Consider the following 22,428-nt stretch of genomic DNA (forward strand, 5'->3'; position numbering starts at 1 on the left):
TGCTGCTACGTGAAAAGTTCTGCTGTCTTTAGTGTCTGGACAGACACCTAGGCTCCTATGTAGACAGAATAGAGACGTCTGTGAGCGAGCAGGTGGAACGATCTGTCACCCTGCACACTCCTGTCATCCACGACACGTATGCAATGCATACACACACACACACACACACACACACACACACACACACACAACATTCACATACGAATTCACATCACGCACTAAACTTGGTCACTGTGTTGCTAGTATGAGGATCAGCCTGAAAGCACTTTGTGCTAGCAACATTATTAAACACTTGTAAATTTGTGAGGTTTATTAAACAACTGCCAATACTCCCTCAGATGATCTGTCTTTGGCTGGCATCTGTGTCACCTTGTCAAACTTATCTAAACACAGTTGAGTGTGTCTCTGACTGTTGTAGTGTGTAGCGAGCCGTGGAGGAATCCAAGCCTTGCTGTTAGTAGCAGCTCTGCGTGTTTATGCTCCTCTCCTGACCCTGTGACCCCCAAGGGTCAGGCCTGTTGAAACAGGCAGTGGGTCAGAGAGACACACATGCAAGAGAGACATACATTGGCACGGCTGGTCTGCTAGGCTGACACATGGCACCAGGCGCCTCTGGTGTCTGCCCTCTGACTCATGTTTGCGCTAGTTGGCTTCCACTTCCCCATCATCCTTTCCCCTCTCTACTGTCCCCTCTGTCTCTACTCCATCTCTATTTCTCGCTCTATTTTCTCTAATCCTGTACTCCCTTTTCCTCCCCCCTCCTCTTGTCTATCTCCTCAACCTCTTTAGAAGGGTGAACTACTGAGCGTCTGTGTTAAGTGAGGTGAAGGTTATAATGTTGAGTGAGGTGGTAAGGAGGCGTGTGGAACATACCTCCTTAAGGCATCCTTAGGATGGGAAACCAACCGTGTTGGTGAGGTTAAAGGTTACACTTCCTTTCCCCTCTGACCCTACAGGCCTTGGTGGTCCCAGTCACATGACTGTCCAGTGTCCACTTTGGTATGTTTTAAAAGCTGCAGAATGCCTGCTTTGAGCCTGTCTGACACGTATACATATTTCAGATCAAATTTATGGTTTGTTACCTGTAGAAAAAAATCTGGCTATGTTTATATGACACCCTTTCAAACAGTCATTTTTTTTCTCACCACTTTACCAGCATACTTCTTTTATACATAGTGTTGTGCAGCCCGGCACCGGTGACGGGTGGGAGTAGGGGTGTGCAGATATGGGTATTTTAATAAACCCATTGAATATACACCATCACAAAGAAATGCGTTATTAATTAGTTCAAGCAGGACCTGATCAGTCAACATACATATATTTTATAATAAGAATATAACAAAATATTAGTAATATGTTTCCCAAACTACGCAGGAACGTGTGGAACCCGTTATTCGTCAAAAAGTATTATTATTTTTTAACAGAGACCATGCCCTTGTTTAGAATTTCTAACCTGGGTAAAATTGTGTGGGATGATTTTAATGTATTCGTTTTTTTAATCACCTTTTCAAGGAATTACAGAAAATATATGCAACCTCCCTCAATATGCCTCCATTGACTTTTACCACCCTGTCCCTGTATCACTCCTCTCCTAGTAGCCAAGTCAATATTTGGTTCAACACTTAGAATTGACTCAACCGTATACAACCAGCTCAGCTGTGTTTGTGTACATATCGGTGTTAGAAATATGTATGTTTGTTTTTTAATTCTTCCCATCCTGCGCCGTCTGTCTGCAGCACGGTTCAATAATGTGTTGAGCAGATGTAGGGAGTAAAATCAGGACTTCATGGAGGCTTCAGACACGCCTGTCAGGCTGATCTAGTGTTCTGTCTCTCTGCTCCGTTCCATAACCTCTCATCCTTCAACACATATCTGGCTGATACTATATGGAGGGGTATGGGAAGAAGGCTCAGAGACTAGGGAACATCTATATGATGTGAGTTACTGGCTGATAGGATTTGTGGCGTTGTAATAGGAGACCTCTCAGAATACTTGGATGATAATGGAACGGTGGTATGTTGTGATTGTTAATGGATTTGAGGAGTTTCTAGTCGGGGATATTGTGCACAGAGGTTCGGGCTACTGCTGATACAGTGCATCCGGAAAGTATTCAGACCCCTTGGCTTTTTCCACGGTTTGTTACGTTACAGCCTTATTCTTTGATGGATTACATTTATTATTTTCCCCTCATCAATCAACACACAACACCCCATAATGAGACATTTTAGGAAACTGAAATACCACAAGTATTCAGACCCTTTACTCAGCACCTTTTGGCAGCGATTACAGCCTTGATTCTTCTTGAGTATGACACCTCAAGCTTGGCACACCTGTATTTGGGGAGGTTCTCCCATTCTTCTCTGCAGATCCTCTCAAGCTCTGGAGCAGGTTTTCATCAAGGATCTCTCTGTAGTTTTCTCCGTTCCTCTTTTCCCTCGATCCTGACTATTCTCCCAGTCCCTGGTACTGAAAAACATTCCCACAGCATAATGCTGCCACCACCACGCTTCACTGTAGGGATGGTGCGAGGTTTCCTCCTGACGTGACTCTTACCATTCAGGCCAAAGAGTTCAATTGACCAAATAATCTTGTTTCTCATGGTCTGAGTTCTTTAGGAGCCTTTTGTCAAACTCTAGCTTGATTGTTGTCCTTCTGGAAGGTTCTCCCATTTCAGCAGAGGAACTTTGGAGCGCTGTCAGAGTGACCATCAGGTTCTTGGTCACCTCCCAGACCAAGGCCCTCCTCCTTGATTGATTGAGCAGTCTGCCAGCTCTAGCAAGAGTCTTGGTGGTTCCAAACTTTTTTCCATTTAAGAATGATGGAGGCCACTGTGTTCTTTGGGACCTTCAATGCTGTAGAAATGTCTTGGTACCCTTCCCCAGTTCTGTGCCTCGACACAATCCTGTCTCCTCGCTCTACAGACAATTTCTTCGACCTCATGGCTTGGTTTTGCTCTGACATGCACTGTCAACCGTGGGACCTTATATAGACAGGTGTGTGCCTTACCAAATCATTTCCAATCAATTGAATTTACCACAGGTGGACTCCAATCCAAGTTGTAGAAACATCTCAAGGATGATCAATGGAAAATGGATGCACCTGAGCTCAATTTCGAAGTCTCATAGCAAAGGGTCTGAATACTTAAATAAATAAGGTATTTTTGTTTTTAATTAATGTTGAACAATTTCTAAAAACCTGTTTCCACTTAGTCCTTATGGGGTATTGTGTGTAGATTGATGAGGATTTTTTATTTATTTAATCCATTTTAGAATAAGGCTGTAAAGTAACACAATGTGGAAAAATTCAAGGGGTCTGAATACGTTCCGAATACACTGCATGTTAATATCATGTGTCGTTTGAGCATCTTGTGTGTTGGTTCATAAACCTCTACTCTTTCTCACTGTGTTCTCAGTACTGTTCGAACATGGGACCTGAGCTCTAACAAGAAGCACAAGATGTGCTTCAAACCCCGCTCCCTGCAGGGGAAGAAAGTCACGCCCACATGTTGCACCTACAGCCGAGACGGGAAGCTGGTGGCAGCCGGCTGCCAGGACGGAACCATCCAGATCTGGGACAGGAACCTCAGCGTGAGTCTCTCTGTCTCACGCGCTGACTCGCACACGCATAAACGACCACACGCACGAACAAACACACACACACACTACCTCACCATTGTCTCACACTGGCTTATGCACACACTGTTAGTCACACATGAAGGACTCCAAGCAGGAGGCCAGGGGATGGGGTCAGAGTTCAAAAGGTCCCCAACACTAAGCAGGACCCAGCAGTAAATAAAGCCATAGGTGGGAAAGTGGCGTTTGTGTTTGATAAATAGCCTTAATTCAAACCATCCTGTCTGTTTTTTCCCATCTGTCTTGTATCTGGTATGATATAGGATGAGGGATGTGTGGTATGCGGATGGAGAGGACTCTCTACGTGTGTGGTGGGGGGACATGGTTGAATAAGAATGTGTCGTATGTTAGTGGGACAGATGGTTAGGTTTGATCCTCATTGCTGAGATGGAGGATTGTTGGTTGTTAGGCAGACATTTATTGTTTTCGGTCACTGGGGTGGGGGTAACCGTTTACATTACCTCTACCCCCCCCAAAAAAAATATATATAGGGGGTGGTATGCTGGTATAGACTTTACAGTGAAGTGCTTGCTTATGAACCATTCTAACTCAGAGTTGGATCCATTCCAATGCAGAGTTTATAAAATAATAATGCAAAATGGAATAGTGACTAACATGAGGAATAAAATGCACAATAATGGAGCTATATACAGTACAGGGAGTACCAGATCAATGTACAAGGTAGATATGTACATGAAGACAGAGTAAAATGACTAGGCATCTGGATAGATAATAATGAGTAAAATAAAGAACAGAGTAGCAGCAGCAGCTGATGAGTGTAAAAGTGTGGGTATGTATGTGTTTTTGTTGTGTCAGTATGCCTGTGTGTGTATGTAGTGTTTGTGAATGTGGGAGGGTTTTGTGTAAGAATGACAGTTCAGTGTGTGTGTGAGCGAGTGTGTACAGTTGAAGTCGGAAGTTTACATACACTTAGGTTGGAGTCATTAAAACTCTAGTTTTGGCAAGTTCGTTAGGACATCTACTGTGTGCATGACACAAGTAATTTTTCCAACAATTGTTTACAGGTGGATTATTTCACTTATAATTCACTGTATCACAATTCCAGTGGGTCAGAAGTTTACATACACTAAGTTGACTGTGCCTTTTAAACAGCTTGGAAAATTCCAGAAAATGATGTCATGGCTTTAGAAGCTTCTGAAAGGCTAATTGACATAATTTGAGTCAATTGGAGGTGTAACTGTGGATGTATTTCGAGGCCTACCTTCAACCTCAGTGCCTCTCTGCTTGACATCATGGGGAAATCAAAAGAAATCAGCCAAGTCCTCAGAAAAATAATTGTAGGCCTCCATAAGTCTGGTTCACCCTTGGGAGCAATTTCCAAATGCCTGAAGGTTCCACGTTCATCTGTACAAACAATAGTACGCCAGTATGAACACCATGGGACCACGCAGCCGTCATACCGCTCAGAAAGGAGACACGTTCTGTCTCCTAGAGATGTACAGTGGGGCAAAAAAGTATTTAGTCAGCCACCAATTGTGCAAGTTCTCCCACTTAAAAATATGAGAGAGGCCTGCAATTTTCATCATAGGTACACTTCAACTATGACAGACAAAATGAGAAAAAAATATCCAGAAAATCACATTGTAGGATTTTTTTATGAATTTATTTGCAAATTTTGGTGGAAAATAAGTATTTGGTCAATAACAAAAGTTAATCTCAATACTTTGTTATATACCCTTTGACAGAGGTCAAATGTTTTCTGTAAGTCTTCACAAGGTTTTCACACACTGTTGCTGGTATTTTTGCCCATTCCTCCATGCAGATCTCTAGAGCAGTGATGTTTTGGGGCTGTTGCTGGGCAACACAGACTTTCAACTCCCTCCAAAGATTTTCTATGGGGTTGAGATCTGGAGACTGGCTAGGCCACTCCAGGACCTTGAAATGCTTCTTACGAAGCCACTCCTTCGTTGCCCGGGCGGTGTGTTTAGGATCATTGTAATGGTGAAATACCCAGCCACGTTTCATCTTCAATGCCCTTGCTGATGGAAGGAGGTTTTCACTCAAAATCTCACGATACATGGCCCCATTCATTCTTTCCTTTACACGGATCAGTCGTCCTGGTCCCTTTGCAGAAAAACAGCCCCAAAGCATGATGTTTCCACCCCCATGCTTCACAGTAGGTATGGTGTTCTTTGGATGCAACTCAGCATTCTTTGTCCTTCAAACACGACGAGTTGAGTTTTTACCAAAAAGTTATATATTTTGGTTTCATCTGACCATATGACATTCTCCCAATCTTCTTCTGGATCATCCAAATGCTCTCTAGCAAACTTCAGACGGGCCTGGACATGTACTGGCTTAAGCAGGGGGACACGTCTGGCACTGCAGGATTTGAGTCCCTGGCGGCGTAGTGTACTACTGATGGTAGGCTTTGTTACTTTGGTCCCAGCTCTCTGCAGGTCATTCACTAGGTCCCCCCGTGTGGTTCTGGGATTTTTGCTCACCGTTCTTGTGATCATTTTGACCCCGCGGGGTGAGATCTTGCGTGGAGCCCCAGATCGAGGGAGATTATCAGTGGTCTTGTATGTCTTCCATTTCCTAATAATTGCTCCCACAGTTGATTTCTTCAAACCAAGCTGCTTACCTATTGCAGATTCAGTCTTCCCAGCCTGGTGCAGGTCTACAATTTTGTTTCTGGTGTCCTTTGACAGCTCTTTGGACTTGGCCATAGTGGAGTTTGGAGTGTGACTGTTTGAGGTTGTGGACAGGTGACTTTTATACTGATAACAAGTTCAAACAGGTGTCATTAATACAGGTAACGAGTGGAGGACAGAGGAGCCTCTTAAAGAAGAAGTTACAGGTCTGTGAGAGCCAGAAATCTTGCTTGTTTGAAGGTGACCAGGTGGAAAGAATAGAAAAATGTTTATTGAAATTCTCAATTATCGCAGATTTATCGGTGGTGACAGTGTTTCCTATCCTCAGTGCAGTGGGCAGCTGGGAGGAGGTGCTCTTGTTGTCCATGGACTTTTCATTGTCCCAGAACTTTTCGGAGTTTGTGCTACAGGATGCAAATTTCTGTTTGAAAAAGCTAGTCTTTGCTTTCCTAACTGCCTGTGTATATTGGTTCCTAACTTCCCTGAAAAGTTGTATATCGTGGGGGCTATTTGATGCTAATGCAGTACGCCACAAGATATTTTTGTGCTGGTCAAGGGCAGTCAGGTCTGGAGTGAACCAAGGGCTATATCTGTTCCTGGTTCTAATCTTTTTTGAATTGGGCATGCTTATTTAAGATGATCAGGATAGCACTTTTAAAGAATAACCAGGCATCCTCTACTGACGGAATGAGGTCAATATCCTTCCAAGATACCCGGGCCAAGTCGAATAGAAAGGCCTGCTCTCTGAAGTGTTTTAGGGAGCATTTGACAGTGATGAGGGGTGGTCGTTTGAATGCGGACCCATTACGGATGCAGGCAATGAGGCAGTGATCGCTGAGATCCTGGTTGAAGACAGCAGAGGTGTATTTGGAGGGCAGGTTGGTTAGGATGATATCTATGAGGGTGCCCAAGTTTCTGTATTTGGGGTTGTACCTGGTAGGTTCCATGATAATTTGTGTGAGATTGAGGGCATCAAACTTAGATTGTAGGGTGGCCGGGATGTTAAGCATGTCCCAGTCCGGCTCTAGACAGCTAGCAGGCCGCGGATAGCAGATGGGCATTCAGGGAACGTTGCGTCGGAGGAGCCAGTTGAAAAACCCACTCGGGCGAGTTACGTCAGTAGTCCAGTCATGATGGGTCATCGGGCAAATTTTCCGTCCTTCCTCTGACACCGCCTGATATAGAGGTCCTGGATGGCAGGGAGCTCGGCCCCAGAGATGTACTGGGTTGTGAGCACCACCCTTTGTAGCGCTTTCCAGTCAAGGGCGGTGCTTTGCCATACGAAGCATTATTGGAGGACCAAAAAAAGCCAGTGCCGATTTAAAATAAAATACAATTGTAATAATGACAATTAAAACGATACTGAATGAACACTCATTTTAACTTAATATAATACATCAATAAAATCAATTTAGCCTCAAATAAATAATGAAACATGTTCAATTTGGTTTAAATAATGCAAAAACAAAGTGTTGGACTGCAGCGCCAGCTGTGCCACCAGAGACTCTGGGTTCACGCCCAGGCTCTGTCGTAACCGGCCGCAACCGGGAGGTCCGTGGGGCGACGCACAATTGGCCTAGCGTCGTCCGGGTTAGGGAGGGTTTGGCCGGGTTTGGCCTTGTCTCATCGCGCATCACCGACTCCTGTGGCGGGCCGGGTGCAGTGCGCGCTAACCAAGGTTGCCAGGTGCACGGTGTTTCCTCCGACACATTGGTGCCGCTGGCTTCCGGGTTGGATGGCGCTGTGTTAAGAAGCAGTGCGGCTTGGTTGGGTTGTATATCGGAGGACGCATGACTTTCACCCTTCGTCTCTCCCGAGCCCGTACGGGAGTTGTAGCGATGAGACAAGATAGTAGCTTCTAAACAATTGGATACCACGAAATTGGGGAGAAAAAGGGGTAAAATTCACACATATATATACTTCTGTGTATTGATTTTAAGAAAGGCATTGGTGTTTATGGTTAGGTACACGTTGGAGCAATGACAGTCCTTTTTCGCGAATGCGCATTGCATCGGTTAAATGCAACGCAGGACATGCTAGATAAACTTGTAATATCATCAACCACGTGTAGTTATAATTAGTGATTATGATTTGATTATGTTAAATTCTAGCTAGCAACTTACCTTGGCTTCTTACTGCATTCGCGTAACAGGCAGGCTCCTCGTGAGGCAGGTGGTTAGAGCGTTGGACTAATTAACCGTAAGGTTGCAAGATTGAATCCCCGAGCTGACAAGGTAAAAATCTGTCGTTCTGCCCCTGAACAAGGCAGTTTAACCCACTGTTCCTAGGCCGTCATTGAAAATTAGCGGGGGGTGATCCATGTTAAGGCCTTAGTGATGTGGACGCCAAGAAACTTGACGCTCTCGACCCGCTCCACTACAGCGATGTGGATGGGAGCGTGTTCTCACTTCTTTCTCCTACAGTCCTCGATCAGCTCCTTGGCTAAAGGGAGGTATGCTGGTCTAGGTTAAAGGGGTGGTCTGCTGCTTTAAATTCCAGGTAGCAGATAATGGACCCTAACAGATACTAACGTAGTTGGTATTGTATATTAACTAATATACATGGGTTCTAATTTGAAACATTCTTTGTTAGTTTGCAATTGTACAATTTATGCTCCCTGCATATTAAAACCACAAAGACTGCCGGAATGCCCCGAACACAAGATCGTAATTTCTGTGAATCACACGGTGGAGGAACTTAAAAATCTAGCTCACTTATTTTTCTAGCGAGAAAGACATAGCACAAATTCATTCAGAAATGGAGGAAGATGATAGCTAGCTATAGTAAGCTAACGTTAGCAGCTGCCTCTTCAACAAGAAGCAACTGTGACAACAAACTTTCCCATTGAGCAAAATCCACCCCTCCTAGTGTCAAGCGTCAAATTTCAGTTTAGCCCACACTCGGCAGGCTATGTAGAAAACTCCCCCGGAGCCACAGAAATACAGAATTACCGCAACGCGCAAAACACATTGAAAACTTGCTTTATACAGTAACAGTGACCACCATCGCGGCCAAAACTATGTTTTCCCTTAAGATTGTACTGTTTATAGTATGACAGCATCAGTAGTTGGCTACGAAGAGCTGGCAGACAAGTTTACAGTTGGCTGATTTTATTTGTGTTATTTACATGGAAGACGTGAGCTAAATGCGCTCGCTAACATTAGCAGATAGGTAGCAAGTTAGCTCTTTGACTTTTACTTACCTGATTGACTTTCATGCTGACTGAAACCCATGATAATGCTTAGTCTCTGCTGGTGCTGCTGGCTGTTTGAGATGCTTTAGAAGTGACATTGATGGTAGGGACAGCATCCACTTTGAGAAGCAACTTCTTGCTGAAGCACTCTTTCCAATTTGCATTACCCTGCAAATTGACGAGTAGACGCCCAATTCGCCTTACTCATTCTCACAAATGTCCCACATTTTTACAAATATCAGATTTTAGTAACACTTACCGATTTTGTGCTTGTGGTTAAAACCACGTTAACCTAGTGCAAGTGAGGGCATTTCAAATAGTTGTTCTATTTCAGATAGTGGGGTTGTGGGATTCCTTCTGAAGTTAGAGCTGATTTGGGGAGAACCTCAAACCCAGCTTTTAGAACAACTTAATATAATAACAATTTGATTTAAGAGTTTGTCATTTGGGAATGTTTTCTTGGGGTGATCTAAGTTACTACTATATGCGTTTCTGGCATTGAGAAATAAGTGCTACACCTGGGGTGAATTCCTAGAGTGATAATGTCACATTCGAGGGTTCAACTAATGGTGTGAACAGCTTGTCGGAGAGGATACTGTGAATTACTAGCTAGATGGAGGATGCTTCCACTGAAACAGTAAATCAATTCATAGCTTAGTAGACTTGCTATACAACTCTATTTGGGTGGCCCTAGAGTTTCGCCTAATGTTATTCATGGCGAACTGAATTTTCGAGTGCATGTGAACTGCACAACAACAGAAGAGTAACATATTCCACCTGGGGTTTTAACCTCAGAAATACCCTGCATGTTTTGGTCAACAGTCCACTATTACACAATACTGCTGCCTGATTCTGGCATAACTCAGCCGTGGCTGTAGTAAAGTATATAACTTAAGCGAAGCTCCACAGGCTATCCGTCATCCTGAACTTAGCCCAGTGAAAAATAGCCAGTGATGTAATAAGAGTCTATCTGTAGTGGGGTGTGATGACTGAGTGGGCAGACATGGAGGTTGCTGGGAGGCCTAATCAAATCCACTCTCTTGTACTTTTCCACTATTACTTAATTAAGTAATCAAAGTGTGCATTCCATCCATCTCTCTGATCCCGACTGCACGGTTAATTGTGTATTTTGGATCCTGGGAAGCGTTCTTCACATTTGCCTGACTGTTCAGTTGTTCTCTGGAGATACGTGACAAAGCATCACAGTTAGGACCTTCAACTCAAATCTGCAATGCGGAGAACGCGGACGGAATCACATTAAAACGAAATTCAACAATATTCAAATATTTATTGAACTAAGTAGGCAATCGACTAAATGTCTTAAATTAATACATTTGTCCAAGTTTATCATAAGCATGAACAGAATGCATCAGTGATTCATATTTCCTGCAACTTTCAAGAGGCAACAAGCATGCCCCTGTCTGTGAGTTGTGTGCACGTCTACCACTTTTTGTAGCCGTTAGCGATGATGCTAATGAAAACAGTCTTCTGGTAGATGGAAAGGCATTCCCAACAAACCTTCTCATTTAAATATGAACTACAAAGTAGCCTATGCTTACCTGGGAGAAGGATATAATGATTATTTGCATCAATCCAGTGGGTGTTTGTTTGTGCTCAACAGAAACACTGCTAAACAGCCTCTTGCTAGGTGCCCACTGGATAAAAGGGTAACTACACCCAAAAGTTATTTTTTATATAGTTCCCCAGACCTCAAAAGTGGTCTCCTGATGTCGTTTAAGCATGGTTTGACTATTAAAAAGGTGTGATTTTGAGAGTGAAAACCTGAAAAAAACAGGGGGAAACGGAAACTGATGAAATGGAATTTGGGAGAAAATAACTGAATCAGCCAAAAAATACAACAGATTTTATAGAGCCCTTCACAGTGGAGGAAAATGACCTGCATTCAGCACTCGGATATGTCTCAATCTGCTTCAGTCGAGTGTCTTGCCTGGCTACAGACTGAGGAGAAACAGGCCTTTTTTCCCCGGCTCAGGCGGTCAGTCACATCTTCACTTCTCCTCTTCCCGGACTCTCCATGTCCTGCCTGACTGTCTACCCATGATCCTACCTTTGTTGGGGGCTTTTGCGGCCGGTGGGTGACACGTCTCTGGTCTGTGTCGGGGTGGTGGGAAGAAATGACTCGCCGCAGCTTCCTGTGGAGGGATCGGTGGAGAGAGCAGGTTTGGCAGTCTATCGCTCACAGCCTCACTTACAGCTGTCACAGACAGACCTGACCCCCGAGAGGGGGAAAGAGAGAGAGAGCACTCTGGACCTGGCAAGAGGCCTACTGAGGCAATCTCTTTAAGTTTGAGGTGTCAGAAAGTCAGGATATCATTCCAGTTTGATTTCCTCCTAGTTATGTCCATTTCCTTAGTGTTTGTTTCCAGATTTCACAAGTCTTGTTATCCCACTAGAGTAGACTATTCACAAGGTACTCTAGTACTCTACAAGGCTGAAGCTGGACTTTCATCATCTCTTTATTTATTCTTCCCATGTTAGCTTTTGCTTTGTTTTCCCCTTCTATTTACGCTTAACCAAAACAAAATCAGGACAACATTAATCCAAATGTGGACCATCATTCATGCTCGTCTGCCTTGCTAACAGCTAAATCCTGGACCGTTGTAATTGGCTTAAGGAATGTTAGGAGATGATACAGAGCGTATGGGTTTCCCCTTATGCCTCCTGCAGCTCCCCCGATCCCTCCGTTCCGCTGAGGACCTTTCTGTGGACAGGGTTGAGTAGCTCAATGTGTGTGAATAGTAGTGTGTGTGTGATGTGACTGTTACTTAGTGTGAGGGGACGTCTGTGAGACAGTGACATGCAGGCCTGATATCTGCAGGCTCTCTGTGCAGTAAGTCGGGAAACAGGGCTCAGACAGAGGACGGTATTTGTTTAGAGATTCTAACATTTTATATTCACAAATGTAACAATACTTTTTTTGTATTATTACGATCCATGAACCTTTTGATTTTATCTGTAGCAGGCATGCTTTCAGTTTCACATTTCCTCACTCATTTTCTCACGTCTGCCAGAGAGTCTGTGAATTGAGTGATGCTAGTGAGTTTTCTGTTGCTATATTCCTGTCCTGCCAGCCCTAACAGATCCCAGAGACTTGCCCCCCCCCCCCCACCCCTGCATGGCTATAACAGCAGGCTCAGAGAGATTGAGTAAAAGCTCTCTAATTTATTACTGGTTCTTCTCCCAGACTAAATATTTACCCAGCATCCCATAGCAGCTTACAATAACACTGTGTGTTCCCTGGCCACCTGGGCTGGAGGGGCAAGTTTTCACTGAATGCCCTTTACCGCTACACATTTGTAAGAACCCTAGCCCTGGGACAAGGACATGTTTGTGACATGTTTGTGATTTAAATAGAGGACCCCAGAAAACATTATGACATAACGTAATCAAAACGTAATCAATTTGACTCTTATCACTCGCATAGATTTAGACCCACTTCCTAGCAACTCACTGCTGATGCCCTTTCACTGCTACTCCTCTTCACTCTGAAGAGGTTAGGATCAAGTCCATCTCTTGCCGTATCACTTCTATTACTCATGGGCAGAAAATGCCGACAGACAATATCAATTATCCAGCCGACCTTGATCTAGTGCTCGGACCGAAGAAGGATTATTGAGGATGACAGATCAGGCTCCTGAACCCTGACGTGGGATTGATTGATCCTGTGATGGGAGTCAAGAAAGGTCTCAGCCTTGCTGCTGTAGGGTCGGCAGTGATTGCGTGGCTTGCTGTTATTACTGCATTTGTGCCAGAATCACCCAGTTTCATGTCCAAGGTTGCCAGGTAATGTGCAGTGGTACTTTAGGGTGCTGCTGGGAAGCCTTTCACACTAAGAATGGGTGACGTACGGGTGAAAGCGGTGCGTGGAGACGCTGGCCTCGGTTCCAGAACATTCCCACAGAGACGTACGGAATGTTATGTCGTCAGTGTTCTCCTCCAAGCCCTCCAGAGTACAAAGTGCGTCCACTCGAGGGGTGGTTTCAATCAAGCAGTGGTCAGTGTTAGTGTAGTACAGAGCCGTTACGAAACGTCTGTGCGAAGTTCTGCACACCATAATGAGGAGGAACATACAGTCCTTTGTGATCTTAATGTGTTCAATCCATACTGTTCATATGCATATTGTGACGGCATGAAGTCAAATTTGGTGATAAACCTCCATCCTGTTTTATTCTAATCACACACTGTATACCTGCCTGGGTAAATGGACCAGAGCTGGCCAACACATCATTTGCAGTCACCGGCCTAATGGGACCTCAACGCAGCAGCAATGTGACTCTGCACAGTGTCACTGTAAACCAGTAAATCCCGGGGCCATAAAAGATTGGGCCAGGGACTTTGGCTAGGAACTGCCTGCAGAGGTCTAAAAACACAGGCCCAATGAAAATGTTTCAAGGAGAAGCCCAGGCCCTGACAGAAAGCTGGAGCAGCTACTCAGCGTTCTTTACGATCCTGTCTTCAGGGAACCCTTTGGAGTGTGAACAAACTGCCCCAGCTGGGCCTGTCTGGCTGGCTGAATGCATCCTGCCTCCTACAGACACAATACCACAATACCACAGCCTCCATCACAGCTGGGACTGGTAGACTAGCAGCCAGCCAGTCAGGGAACTGGGAGATGCCACTGACAGCCTCCAATATGGTTCTTAACCTGTTTCTACATCCTAAAGTGAAGAGATTTTATTCCCTGCATTTTGGCTAAGGCTTTATGACCTAGAGAAATGTTTTGTGGAGGAGATGGAGAGATAAGGTAGAGGAGATTGTCTCAGAAAATACACTGACATCTTTCTCTAAAACACACACACAGAGAGAGAGTAGGACTTGTTGATTTCCATGAAGGATCAAAGCAGCTATTCAGGGATGGAGTTGGGCAGCTTGATCCTCACAACCAGCAAGAGTTCAGAGCCTGATCGTAAGGCTGACAAGACAGAGGTCCTCACAAGGTGGCTCAGGTGTGTGTAGTAATGTGTCACTGTGTGTGTTGGGTGTGGCGGTTGTAATATTGATATAACGCTACTCTGATAACATGGTCAGGAACAGTTGTGCTTGTGGTAGATCTTTATCAGACCCTTCCAAGGATGAAACTAGGTCGACCGATTATGATTATTGGAGGACCAAAAAAAGCCAGTACCGATTTAAAATAAAATACAATTGTAATAATGACAATTACAACAATACTGAATGAACACTTATTTTAACTTAATATAATACATCAATAAAATCAATTTAGCCTCAAGTAAATAATGAAACATGTTCAATTTGGATTAAAAACAAAGTGTTGGAGAAGAAAGTAAAAGTGCAATATGTGCCATGTAAGAAAGCTAACGTTTAAGTTCCTTGCTCAGAACATGAGAACATATGAAAGCTGGTGGTTCCTTTTAACATGAGTCTTCAATATTCCCAGTTAAGAAGATTTAGGTTGTAGTTATTAGAGAAATTATAGGACTATTTCTCTCTATACCATTTGTATTCCATATACCTTTGACTATTGGATGTTCTTATAGGCACAATAGTATTGCCAGCCTAATCTCGGGAGTTGCTTCAAGCATTGCGAAGAGTAGCTGGCAAACGCAGGAAAGTGCTGTTTGAATGAATGCTTACGAATCTGCTGCTGCCGACCACCGCTCAGTCAGACTGCTCTATCAAATATCAAATCATAGACTTAATTATAATATAATAAACACACAAATGCGTGCCTTGGGTCATTAATATGGTCAAAATCCGGAAACTAGCATTTCGAAAACAAAACATTTATTATTTCAGTGAAATATGGAACCATTCCGTATTTTATTGAACGGGTGGCAACCCTAAGTCTAAATATTGCTGTTACATTGCACAACATTCAATGTAATGTCATCATAATGTAAATCGTGGCAAATTAATTACGGTCTTTGTTAGGAAGAAATGGTCTTCACACAGTTCGCAATGAGCCAGGCAGCTCAAACTGCTGCATATACCCTGACTCTGCTTTCACGGAACGCAAGAGAAGTGACATAATTAGTTAATATTGCCTGCTAACATGAATTTCTTTTAACTAAATATGCAGTTTTAAAAATATATATACTTGTATTGATTTTAAGAAACGCATTGATGTTTATGGTTAAGTACATTGGTGCAACAACTGCTTTTTTTCCGCTAATGTGCTTGTTAAATCATCACCTGTTTGGTGACGTAGGCTGTGATTCAATGATAAATTAACAGGCACCGCATCGATTATTTGCAACACAGGACAAGCTAGTTAAACTAGTAATATCATCAACCATGTGTAGTTAACTAGTGATTATGTTAAGATTGATAGTTTTTTTATAAGTTTAATGCTAGCTAGCAACTTACCTTGGCTTATTGCTGCACTTGCGTAACAGTTGGTGAACCTGCCACACAGGCTCCTCGTAGAGTGCAATGTAATCGGCTATAGTCCGATTACATTGCCGATTACCGGTTGTTATGAAACCGTGCAATCGGCCCTAATTAATCAGCCATGCCGATTAATCGGTCAACCTCTAGTTGTAGGCTCTGAGCCCAATCTGTTTTCATCCATGCATATAATTTAGTGTGTGTGTGGGACAGGGATTCATAGAGAGGGGTCACCTATTGCTCCATACTGAGGAAGGGGAGAGCGAGAAATCTGAGACAGGCTTCAAACGAAGAGTCGAGTTTCTCAACCTGGTGCAGTACAGGAAGCTAGGCTTAACACTGGAAGCAAACCAACATCAGGAAATGAACACATATTAAAACCTGTAAGAATGTAGTCGGCAAATACACAGTATAGGATTGGATTGAAATAACACAAATGCATTGTGTGATTGATTGGTACAATGACGGCTGATACTCCCCATGCCTTAGGTGAGATACCTATAAGGCAGTGTGATTCAGTTCCTAGGCCATCATTGAAAATAAGAATTTGTTCTTAACTGACTTGCCTAGTTAAATAAAGGTAAAATAATTTAAAAAATTCTAGATCACTATTAGGAAGCTTCTTTCTCCAGCCTGAGGAGTGAAATGAGAAGAATTTGGTGCTCTGCTGTATCTCAGCAGGGTTCCCAGTTCTCAGAAGACCCTTTCCTGGTTGAAGCTGTAACTATGTCCCCCCCCCCCCTCTGTCTCTCCCCTCATCTTTCCCATTCCTCTACTGAGGAGAGCGGTGCAGGGAAAGGGATGAATATGTCATGTCAACAGTAATCAAATCTCCCTGTAACAAGGCTTACCTCATGTCTGTGTTTTGGGCTGGGAGAATAACGACCCCCAGTTCCCATAGCTCAACCAGGGGTCACATTGCTCTGTTTAGCAAAAGTAAGGACTTCTTAATTTGCAAGAATATCTAGGATCTCGTAAATGAGATCATTTGACCCAAAATATGAACTTAGTGCTTGGTTTTCACATTCATTACAGCTTGAAAAGCTAATGTACTTTTTCTGGTATGCAAAATGAATTGTTTGTAGGTTAAAAAGAGTGCTGGGCTTCCAGATATTGTCCTGGTCATACCTCTCTCTGTGTTGAGATTTTTCCCCTGTTGTTCATTTAACATTCTAAACTTTTGAACATGAAAAAAGCAAACATACAAGCGAAGCTTTTAGCAATCACTCTTCAAAAACCATTTGCCCCAGAGGATATGAGATACTTGAGCGATAAAAGAAAAGAAGTCGTTGAGGCCAAATGGTAGAGAGGACTGGAATAGACGGAGAGAGACGTTGAGTGATAAAACGCAGTGAGTGGATGATGTGTGTGTTATCTGAAGCTGAAAGTATACAGCAGCGTTCTATTTCTTTCCCAGCTTAATAACTTCCCTCCACTTACTATGGTGCTTATGACCCTGTTCCCTCTCTCGTCAATACAGCACCACCTGTTTCATTCCTCTCTTTCCTTTTCTGGCAATATATGCTCTCTCTTTCTCTATAGCTCTCTTATCTTTTCCCTCTACTTTATCCCACCATCCCTCCGTTTCAAATTCCTTCTCTTGCTCTCTGACTGAAATTCCTTTGTTGCTATATTTAATTGACCATTGATGTATTTGGTTATCGTTTAGAGTTGAAGGTTTACATACATAAATCCAGGTTGTGTATGTTTGAGTGCTGGGAAGTCCTTTTCGTCAGTGCTGAAAGCTGTCTGGTTGTGATTTATGTGGGTAGTCTGGTTGTACTCAGCACAGGTAAAGCCGAGATTCGCTATGATATACAGTAATTAAGCAATAAGGCCCGAGGAGGTGTGCTATATGGCCAATATACCACAGTTAAGGAGTGCCTGGATACAGCCCTTAGCCGTGGTATATTGACCATATACCACAAACCCCAGAGGTGCCTTAATGCTATTATAAACTCGTTACCAACATTATTAGAACAGCACAAAGTACTATTTTGTCATACCCATGGTACACGATCTGATAAACCAACATTCAGGGCTCCAACCACCCAGTTTATAATATATCATTCTATTTTGTTTCTTTCATCGGTCTGAGTGGCTTTGGTTTAGTGCTGTGGAACAAAAGCTATAACTCTCCTTGCCATTCCATCCTGACGGCACATTGCGGCAATGCCAATAGTCTAGACCTGTGGACCTTGACACACAGCGCCTCTGCCGCAACAGGAGCTGATGCAGTGGAGCACACAGGAACCACATTGGATGGGAGGCTATCTTGGATTGCTGCAGTCTGCTTCAGTGTGGACATGGTTAGGGAGCTGAGATGAATGTTGGTGGATGAACTTGACTTCACATGGCCACTTGTCAGTCTGATTGGCTTTTATCTAAATAATCTGTATCTTAAATGTACTACACGTAAACCCCCCCCCGAGACTCATAAACAGCTTTTCAATAGATGATCTATAAAAGCACTACTCAAAGTGAAATTCTGTTGTATCAGCTTTTTTAACCAGTGAGGGCGTTTTAGCCAGCATTAGCACTGTCAGGCCATTTCAGAGCCCTCAATAGATTTGACTCTGGGCTGAAAAATCACGTGGCTTCCATGGTGCGAGTGGCACGTGTTGATCACGTCACATGCTGCAATGTCAACCATGTTTTCGTTTTAGTATTGATATGTCTGTGCAAATTTATGACGCCCCTGACACATGGTGTTTACAGTGTTATTAACGTCACTATAACTGACCCCAGTCACGTGTAAAGTCTTGTAAGCTTTCCAACCTAAATGCCTTAAAAGGGTTAGGACAAAGTGGTTTATCTGCTATGTATTGTGGTGTGGGACATACGTCTTGAGTTATGATTTATGTGTTTCGGATTTAAATCGAGAAAAATAAAAGACTAGTAGTCGGGCAGCTCAGCTTGCCAAGGTAAACCCCCAGAGTCTAAAATCACACACTGTGTCTGTACCGTCTACAAAGGTCTGAGCGTATCGTACAACATGGTGCTTTTGAGGGTATGGTGTTTTAGGAGCAAATTGAAACCGTATGTTGTCTTGAAGAGATGGAGCATGAATAAGTCTTTATGTTACTGGAGTGGTAAGAGTTCAACATCCGTTGGTGACAGAAAACTTATAGAAGAACGTTTAGAAGTTCACCAAAGGTGATTGACAGTCTAGGGAACATGCATTTGCTACAGCACTTCCGCCACTGAGACGATGTCCTGGGATGTTCAGTCTGATACGATGCCTATGTGAATGTTGGGTTACCTTTACTTGTCATACCTTTTGACCTCTATCCTCTTCACCCTCAGGTCCACACCAAGTTCCACTGTCGCCAGGCCCACGCCCCAGGAACAGACACCTCCTGTCTCACCTTCTCCTACGACGGGACAACACTGGCCTCTCGAGGAGGTGGGATCTATCAGCCTGCCTCACTACTTACCTATTTCCTCCTTACTACAGTACACCACCAGTATAACATGGACATCAGTGTTGCCTGACTGTGTGTTCAACAACACTGTACTGTAGCTCTGTGCCTGTGTGTGTATACGTTGGAGCGAGTCCCTCTGCCCCAGCCCTGACCCCGTGCTTTCAGGGGAGATGTCATGTCTGAACACGCATCCACAAGTCTGTTGTTTCAGCGGGGAAAGAGCTCATCTCTTCCCCAAAGTGCAAATAAAGACAGCCAGTCTGTCACAATCAGTGAAGCTGTGCAGCACACATGCAGATCTTCCATACACAGAAGCAGAGGGGTTTCCTCCGTCTTGGCGTGTGTTCTGTTCTAGCCGTACGTCCCTCTGAGTGGGCTGTATGCTTGGCCCGTGATGCCTCAGCCTTAGATCATGCCTGTGTTGACTCTCTCATCAGGGTGCCAGTGTTCCTTAACCATTATAGTTTCCCGTAAGGTCACTGTTGAGTTAAGAACAAACGGTATTTTACTGTACATGACTGACCAGACTGTGTGACATATGGTACGTAACACAGGAGAGAGTTGTGCACCGTGAAATAATTACAATACCTCTTGAATAACTTCCATTTTCTCTGCCAGGTGATGACACTCTAAAGACCTGGGACATCCGTAACTTCAAGAAGCCTCTGAATGTGGCTACAGGGCTTTCCGCCTTCTTCTCCATGTGAGTACTCCTGTCGTTATTCCCTTGATTAATCATTGGTGATTTGAACACCCTTTATGGGATTTCCTGTGATTACTTTAATATAACTGGTTGGTACTACCTACATGTGCAGGGTACAGTTCCTGAGAACAACTGAAGGACATGACTTAAAAAAATAATAATGTGCTTGTCTAGTATCAGCTGGCTGAAGTGTGGTGTGCGACTGTGTCCCGAACAGGACAGACTGCTGTTTCAGCCCTGATGACAAGCTGCTGGTGACGGGGACGTCAGTGAAGAAGGACGAGGGCAACGGGAAGCTGGTGTTCTTTGACAGAGCCTCCTTCCAGAAGGTTTATGAGATAGATGTCACCAACGCGGTGAGAAACATTATTTAACTCTGACTGCAACACTAATAATAACTGACCAGAATGACTACATCGTATCCTCAGCTTTCATTTAATTGTGTTGGTTCACAGACATTATAATAAAAACATGTACATTGATAATCAAACCGTAATAATTGGTTGAAGGGGCAACATTCATTTATGTAGATTGCAACAGAGGCAGTATTGCAGACTTCCCTAGAAAGTCCCTGAAATGTCATTTCCTCTCAGGATTTGGGGTTTGTCCTTGTGTTCCATCTTAAAACTCTCCTACATCAGTGTAAGCTCTCATTTGGGCAGGAAATACGTCTTGTCTGTTCAGATTACGGGGTTTAAGGTAATTTCCCATTTAACCCAAGATTAATTATCCCCAGCAGGGGTTAGAGCTACTTTACAACCACTACTGTGACTGTACAGGCAGGATAGGAGGGTTATCCTGGGGAATAGTGCACACTGCTGAACTCTATTAGTAAGTTTTGATACTGTAGATACTGCTGAACTCTATTAGTAAGTTCTGATACTGTAGATACTGCTGAACTCTATTAGTAAGTTCTGATACTGTAGATACTGCTGAACTCTATTAGTAAGTTCTGATACTGTAGATACTGCTGAACTCTATTAGTAAGTTCTGATACTGTAGATACTGCTGAACTCTATTAGTAAGTTCTGATACTGTAGATACTGTTGAACTCTATTAGTAAGTTTGATACTGTAGATACTGCTGAACTCTATTAGTAAGTTCTGATACTGTAGATACTGCTGAACTCTATTAGTAAGTTCTGATCCTGTAGATACTGCTGAACTCTATTAGTATGTTCTGATACTGCTGAACGCTAAACTTAATCCCTCAGGCCTGGTGTCTACTGGTTCTGTTGCCTTGTGTAAGTAGCAGTGAGGGGTTTTTGATGGCCAAGTTCTGTTTTAACAGTCCTGCTGGTTGAAAATGTGTGTTATTATAGAGGCTCACACAGCCCCTCCAATACGTGTCCCTGTTGATATGTAGATTTCATTATGAACAATTCATGGAACAAGTGACCTTAAGCTTTGTTTCACCTTTGTATCACGTCATTTAATTCAAGCCATGCATGTGTGTCTGAACATCAGAATTAGCCTACATGTATCCTTGCTACATTTCAACAGTGTTAGCCTTTTCTCTTTAAGCATCTGCCTTGAGTTATGGCTGTGGGTCTAAACATGGCCACCTGTGCTATCTCTGAATGAGAGCAGAATTCTGATGTTTCCCCCAACTCTGTGGTTTGCCAGTAGCACGATCATCTTTCAGTGCAGGGACAACTGGAAAACCCAGCTCAACCCATCCAAGCCAGGAGAAAAGAGTCAAGAACACGGTTTGGGGCCGAGCCAAGCCAGGAAAGAGAGGCATAATGTAACCCTACTCTCTGCCAATCAACCTCGTCAAGTATTGGCAGAAGATGCTTTTCCAATTGATTCATTAAACATTGGATAGAGAATTAACTGGTCTAACTAGCAAAACATTGTATAGTCCATTCACATACACATATTAATGTACATGTGAAGTAATGTCTTCTGCAATCTAGCATGTAGGGAACCTTCTCTACATGCTACTTGTTGCCAAGGCAAAGGGTACGTAGGTGTAAAAATGATCTTCTGGAGATACAGCAGCTCCAGACGCTCTTCTCACCGACACTCCACTGCAGCGTCTGTCTAGCATTAGCTGATCAGAATAGCTCCCTTCACCAGGGTAGATGGGGATCCAGATCAGAAGGCTGCTGTGAGAGAGAGAGCTCTGTCTGTGGAGAATTGAAACCACACCGCCAGCCCCAGGTTGAAAGAATGTTCTCTCTGTGTCATGTGGTACAGTAAAGTATGCGCAGCGCAGCTCTTTTTCCATTCTCCTCTCTTCTACCAATCCCTTTCCACCTCTCCTTGCTCTCTCTCTCTCTCCCGCCCACCCCGGATCTCCAGTGGATTTATCAGAGTGTATGTGTAGTCAAAACAGTGAGGTCTGACAGAGGCTAACTCAGTATCCCTCTGGTCCAGGCTGGACAGCCAGGTTCTCCTATCCTCTGGGGGTTTACAGTGGTCGCGTTGCACCCTACCTGCCAGCCGGCTGTCGTCTCCTCTCCATGTATGTTTGACAGCCGGCCTGG

The 22,428-nt window shown here is 43.7% G+C and overlaps 1 protein-coding gene across 1 annotated transcript in view; it reads left to right on the top strand.

Moving 5' to 3' along the window:
- LOC115125345 (WD repeat-containing protein 70) overlaps positions 1 to 22,428 on the top strand; it is a 77,774-nt gene that overhangs the window by 30,446 nt on the left and 24,900 nt on the right. Inside the window, exons 10-13 of the mRNA XM_029654852.2 lie at positions 3,413 to 3,587; positions 19,116 to 19,215; positions 19,853 to 19,937; positions 20,155 to 20,293. Of these exons, the coding sequence (XP_029510712.1) occupies positions 3,413 to 3,587; positions 19,116 to 19,215; positions 19,853 to 19,937; positions 20,155 to 20,293 (499 nt within the window). The remainder of the gene's footprint in view (positions 1 to 3,412; positions 3,588 to 19,115; positions 19,216 to 19,852; positions 19,938 to 20,154; positions 20,294 to 22,428) is intronic.

This window comes from Oncorhynchus nerka, linkage group LG4 (genome assembly GCF_034236695.1).
Source record: "Oncorhynchus nerka isolate Pitt River linkage group LG4, Oner_Uvic_2.0, whole genome shotgun sequence".
Classification (NCBI taxonomy): domain Eukaryota; kingdom Metazoa; phylum Chordata; class Actinopteri; order Salmoniformes; family Salmonidae; genus Oncorhynchus; species Oncorhynchus nerka.